The following is a 6,000-nucleotide window of genomic DNA, read 5'->3' as shown; positions in this document are numbered from 1 at the left end:
TGTGCTAATACAAATCAAAACAAATTACTAACAATCTATGAGGAACAAACTATTTAAAGAAATTATTATTTTGCTTAAATAAAATATAATTTACATATTATTATTATGTAGGTAAATTAAATATTAAATTTTAATAAACTTAATTTATACATAATATGCAATAGGCCAAATTGATTAACATGTTTTATTATCACAATTCCAAAAAACTTAACTAATCCAGTAATTTCGTTATAATTTCAACATAATTTTTCGAATATAAATTTATTATAACAGTGAATAACTTTACTATCCAAAGTCAATAAGTGCAATACCAATAATTTTAACATACCATTCAATAATATAGATTTTGAAATATAATCATAAACATTAAGAAACACTTATATTTATTCTCACTATCTTTTTTTAATTCTAAGAGCAGTCATTGCTCACTAACTTACTATAATAGATTAAAGTTCTTTATACTAATCGTTTTTGATAAATAAATTTGAATAATAATATTTTTGAATGATATTTTTTGCCAGACAATATTATTACGTGATGTGCCTTCATAAGGCACAATCAGAAGTAAGGATTAGGTAGAAATAAATTATCTACTTTCCGCTAATACTGTACTTGATTTCGTACCGTCACATTTCTTTTTAATTTTTTCCAAAAATAAATTCTATGATGATTTTGACTAGATTTTTATTAATTCCAAGGTGCATAAGGCACCTGCTTTAAATAAATAAAACATTAATATATTTTCTCTTAATATTAATCCACTTACCGTTTAATTGAATGGTAGCGCTGCCACCATAACGATTTTATTACAATCAAAATATTATCTACTATAGAATAATAATTTTACCCAAATTAATTATACCCAATATTGACTTGAAAAGAGTCAGATACTTACATAATACAATATAAAATATGGAAATCATTATTTCTACATAAATGATTAGATAATAATATGAATTTATATTATTCAGACAACAGGTTATTTGAAATTTGCAATAACAACTATTAATAGGTACAATCAGCTTACTTTATTATAAATTAATAATCATAATAATTATTAGAGTGATAATGAATTATAAGAATCTAGCTATTATTTATGAAATTACAATTTGAAATAGGAAAGTTTGGTCCACTAACAACAAGATGCACATATAAAAATGAAATGGAATGACAATTTTTAATCATCTTTCATTTACACAAACTATTAATAATTAGTTAATAGAAATAGATTGAGTTTCAATAGAGATTATTATAACTTAAAATTGCATAATTGTTCCCATGTCATATTAATGACAACTTTGGTTAAACAGAAAAGATTTAAATAATATAAATTGGTTAAAACACTAACAAAAAATTGATCATGAAAAAATCATACATACAATAAAAAAGAATACTTATTATGTAATAATTATTACATCATGTAAGTTTTTATATCTTAGTTTAGTATTTAAGTAATGTCGAAAACAATATATTAAGATAGAGAAGAAGAGACTAGAATTCACTTTAAACAAGTTATTAAAATGAAAGAACATTTATATAACCCGTAAAAAGAACGAAATATTAGTTACATTAAATTATTAAAAATATTAAGATATAGGTATAGGCTTATGATTACCTTTATTTAATTTACTTATTAAAATTTTTCCAAAGGCCGAAACAATCACTTTACATTTTATTACATACAATTTTTATCAATATTATAATTTACTCGTTTCAATTTATTCGATATAAATGTATTTTTTAGTTAATATATTAATAATAGTAAAAATAATAATATTAACTTCCGAAATAATTTCATAACAAGGAATCGAATATGTACTCTTATTTTTTATATAAAATAATTAATGTTAACGATGAACGAAGTCGTAGGTAAAAATATGGATAGAATATTTCCTCACTGCACTTTTCTTCAACCGTCATTCGAATTCGAATATATTCGTGAGTAAGGAACAGGGGAGCATTGCAGCCCCCCCCCAAATCTTAATTATACTTATCTAATAAATATTTAATAATTAGCCAAATTATTTGGCCATTTTTATGGCGAGGTAGACTGCCCTCTTTCTCCTCCACTACTTGGCTGTTTAAATTCCAAGAAAGACACATTAACTTGAAAATAGTAATCTACGAGATTCATGGTCAAACGTGTAACATTTGGCAATTTAAAACGTTATGTGTTTTAACATTTTTCTTAATTATAGTATAGGTATGAATGTACTAATTTCCTCTAGCTCTTACGTACCTAACAGTCTTAAAACTAATGTAGTCAGTTACAATATAAAGGAAATAAGGCGATACGACATACATTCGAAACTTTTGACTATGTTAGTTCTTGAGAGATAAGTCAGCAGTTTCTTAACTTATGGTGCTAACAGTACAGTAACACCTTTTGCATTTGCATGCTAATTAAATCTACCATAACGTCTCGAAATATATGAATTGATAAACCATAATATCAAGAACTGAACTTGAACGTTTTCAATCGATACACTTTGGAATTAATAATTTGGCATGCTGACAACTTTTGAAGACTCAAGGACGAAGCACACTTATCAACCCAGATACGGATCATAACCGTATCAGCTCGAGGCGTTTGTATGAAACTACTCCGTACTGCAACGCACATTTATCTGTACCGTATCGTAAATGCCTTGCCTCGCGGTTGACCGCGCGGCGAAAGGCGTTGTTAACCCCTTTCCTAGTCGATAAGTGTACTATGACCTTTATTTGGTTTCCGCCTGCAGTTATAAGATAAGGAACTTTTGGTGTCTATGGTACGAAAGTGGGAGATGTCCTTAGCATAGCTGGGCACCGTTAATCAAATAGTTAACTTCGTTAATCGTTAAACCGTTAATAAAAAAATTAACTTCGTTAAACGTTAAAACGTTACATTTCGCAAGATTTAACGCAAGTTAACGTTAATCGTTAATCCGTTAACACATAATAATAAAACGAAAAAAATAATTGTATGCAAGGTTCAAATAATTTCGAAAGCTTGTACCTATCGCGCATGGAATTTATTCCTCTTTTATGTTTGCGCTACAAGCTTTCGAAATTATTTGAACCTTGCTTTTAGTACAACTGCATTTCAGAATAAAAGCTTGTTTTAAAAAAGTTTTTTTAATTAACTATTATAATTTTATTTTACACTTTTTAGTAGTATCTCAATCGATTATTATTTTCCAATGTACATACATAATATCAATATTATAATTAAATTAAAAACCAAAAAAAATTAAATATTAAATTAAATCAATTAAAATGTGATTAAATTAAAAATCAAATTAAATTCAATCAATTAAAACCAAATAAATAAATAAATTCAATTCAATCAAATTCATTAACAGTCAATAAAATAAATAAGTTAAATCACCCTAAGCTTAGCTTAGATAAGCTTCCACCGTTTCGTTTAGGAATTCCTATGGCCACCTCCCGACTCCATCATCAAGACCCTGGACATCATCTAGTACTAAAGTGCTCGAAAAGACAAATCCAACGAATCCAAATTCGATGCGATGCCGCCGTTTCATTTAAGAGTTCCTATGGCCACCTCATGACTCCATCATCAGACCAGGTTGAATGGTATTATAACATTGCATTATCATCGTACTTACATAAGTATACCAAATTTCAGCTCAATCGGTTGAGGAAAACTGGTCTTAAATTCAGTTGCAAGAGTTGTCCCACACATACATACTAACAAGTGTCGTTAGTGATCTGGTTTCTGGTTACAAAAACTATTGTTTTGGGTTCTGGAAGTTCTGGAAGCCCGAACGTACTTGTCAGAACGCGTTTTTATAGCGTTTTCAGCGTGCCTGCTGTATCTTTTTGGTAAATAGTAGGTACTGGATTAACGATTAACGGACTTAGGATAATTTAACGGAAGTTAACGAGTCCGTTAACAATTTTTAAAGTTAACTTAAAAGTTAATCCGTTATAGAAATGTTAACTTCGTTAATTAACGATTAACGGATTAACGAGTTAATGCCCAGCTATGGTCCTTAGCCTAGTCGAAGAGATCACTTAGCACTCACTTCTCAAGTCATTTGCTCCAGTAACGGAGCTATGTCCGGATACTTTCATGCAAAGAACTCCGTTTTACTTGCCATGTCGAACTCGGACTCCTCCATCTTGTACATTTCGATGAGCTGGAAATAGATAAGTTTGCATTTTACTATTAGAAGTCTTTAACATATTCATCATTCGTTGCTTGTCCATTCCTCAAAGATCACCAGGAACCCTTTCAATCACACATCTTACATGATTGGTGAAAAGAAAGGCTGATATGGGGAACTGATTTCTTCAGCCGTTTATCAGCCGAAATGATTGTCTCTTTGTGGTCACAGTAGAAGCTGTATTTGTGTTCGGACAGTAGGCGTGGACAAAAGGAGTTTTAACAGAGAATTTGAATAGTTAAACAGCAGAACACTGCTCCTTTAGTACTCACGTTGTCAATATCCTTGGACAACTCCTCCATCTGTTTGTCATGGGTCACCTTCAGCTTTTCCTTCTCTCGGTTCTGCTTGATGGTTTGAGTCTGGAAAAATATTTCATTCTGAGGCAACATTTCGTATTTCACGGTACTTTTAAATAAGCTAACACGCTGGTTTTTTTAGAAAATCTAATTTGAAACTCCTTACTTTTCTGATCTCTTCTTTGCGGAACAATAAGTCTACTCAGGCACACTGAAAACCAGCGTCGTGGCCTTCACTATGGGCCACGGTATATGCTGAGTGGGGTCCCATTGCAATGGGCATCATTGTTGCGACAGAGTGGTACTTACAGTTCACTTTCCCTTTCTTTGTTATGTTTTATGTGTTACCTCTGTCTTTTAATATCCATAGTAATAAATGTACCTATCTTTCTTTCTTTTATTCCATACTAGCTTTTGCCCGCGGCTTCACCCGCGTGAAATTTAGTGTCACAGATCGGCATAAATTATAGCCCAGTGTTTTTCAACCTGTAGGTCGCGACCCCCTAGGGGGTCGCCAAGCATCTATAGGGGGGTCGCGAGAGGTAAAAACTTACCTCAGTAAAAAAGTAAAAGTAAAAGTAACAGTAAAGTTATAAAGACAGATATATCAGAAATCTAGTTTTTCAAATGCATAAAATGTTGTATGGGTGAAAAAATTGAAATTGTATAAAATGCATGAAAAAAAACGACCGTTCGGGGGTCGCAAAATATTTTTTTATACTAGGGGGTTGTGTCATGAAAAAGTTTGAAAAACACTGTTATAGCCTATATGTTAATCTGGGTTACAAACAATAATACTGTAAAGTTTCAAAAAAACCGTTCAGTACTTTTTGCGTGAAAGTGTAACAAACATCCAGACATCCAAACTTTCGCATTTATAATATTAGTAAGATATTAGTAAGTTAAGATATTACCATTAGGAAAGTATAAGAACAAACTTACCTTGCGTTCGTCCATGAACTTCTTGGTGTTGTTCTGCTTTTTCTCCCTGAGACGGCGGTCCTTCTCTTGCTTAGTTTTGAGGGTCTTGTCGTTGGCCACCTCCTTGCTCGTCTCCATGCTGATCTTGGCCTGACGGGCGTTCATGTCTTTCAGCTCCCTGGGGAAAATAGTCACGTTATTTATTATCCTCGTATTTTTTATGTTACCATTTTACTGCACACCTTGTAAATTAGTTTTATCTTGACTCTCTTTAACGTGAGAAAATCATGCAGTAAGAGACACCACCAGCAGTTATGGGATCTGTTTTTCAAAGTCAACTTATTGAATTTTTGATTTCAAATGAAACAAAAATCAAATATGTATAGCAAATGAACAGAAATGAGGTTTTTCCTTGGAGAGGCTTTTTCCAGCCGTGGACTTCATTTGGTTGAAACGATAGTATCCTTTAGAAAACTAGAATCGACGTTTTTATGGGGAATTGTTTTGTTTGTGACATTAGGTTTCCTAGAGAGAGAAATTAAAGAAAAAGGAAATCCAGAGATTTTATACATCCATATAGGGATCTTTTCCGTCGTTTTATTTTTTGC

The 6,000-nt window shown here is 31.4% G+C and overlaps 1 protein-coding gene across 2 annotated transcripts in view; it reads right to left on the bottom strand.

Annotated features, from left to right (window-relative positions):
- Positions 1-2,200: 2,200 nt before the first annotated feature.
- The window catches only part of norpA (no receptor potential A), a 54,342-nt gene continuing 50,542 nt past the window's right edge, over positions 2,201-6,000 (bottom strand). For both annotated transcript variants that reach the window (XM_028319700.1, XM_028319699.1), the window contains exons 19-22: positions 5,414-5,570; positions 4,445-4,534; positions 3,998-4,145; positions 2,201-2,791 (exon numbers count right to left, since the gene is read on the bottom strand). In XM_028319700.1, coding sequence (XP_028175501.1) covers positions 4,077-4,145; positions 4,445-4,534; positions 5,414-5,570 — 316 coding nt within the window. In that variant the 3' untranslated portion in view covers positions 2,201-2,791; positions 3,998-4,076. The remainder of the gene's footprint in view (positions 2,792-3,997; positions 4,146-4,444; positions 4,535-5,413; positions 5,571-6,000) is intronic.

This window comes from Ostrinia furnacalis, unplaced genomic scaffold (assembly GCF_004193835.3).
Source record: "Ostrinia furnacalis isolate ACB-3 unplaced genomic scaffold, ASM419383v2 OfSCF7316, whole genome shotgun sequence".
Classification (NCBI taxonomy): Eukaryota; Metazoa; Arthropoda; class Insecta; order Lepidoptera; family Crambidae; genus Ostrinia; species Ostrinia furnacalis.
Note: the sequence above shows the minus strand (reverse complement) of the source record. Positions and strands in the feature narration are given on the sequence as shown.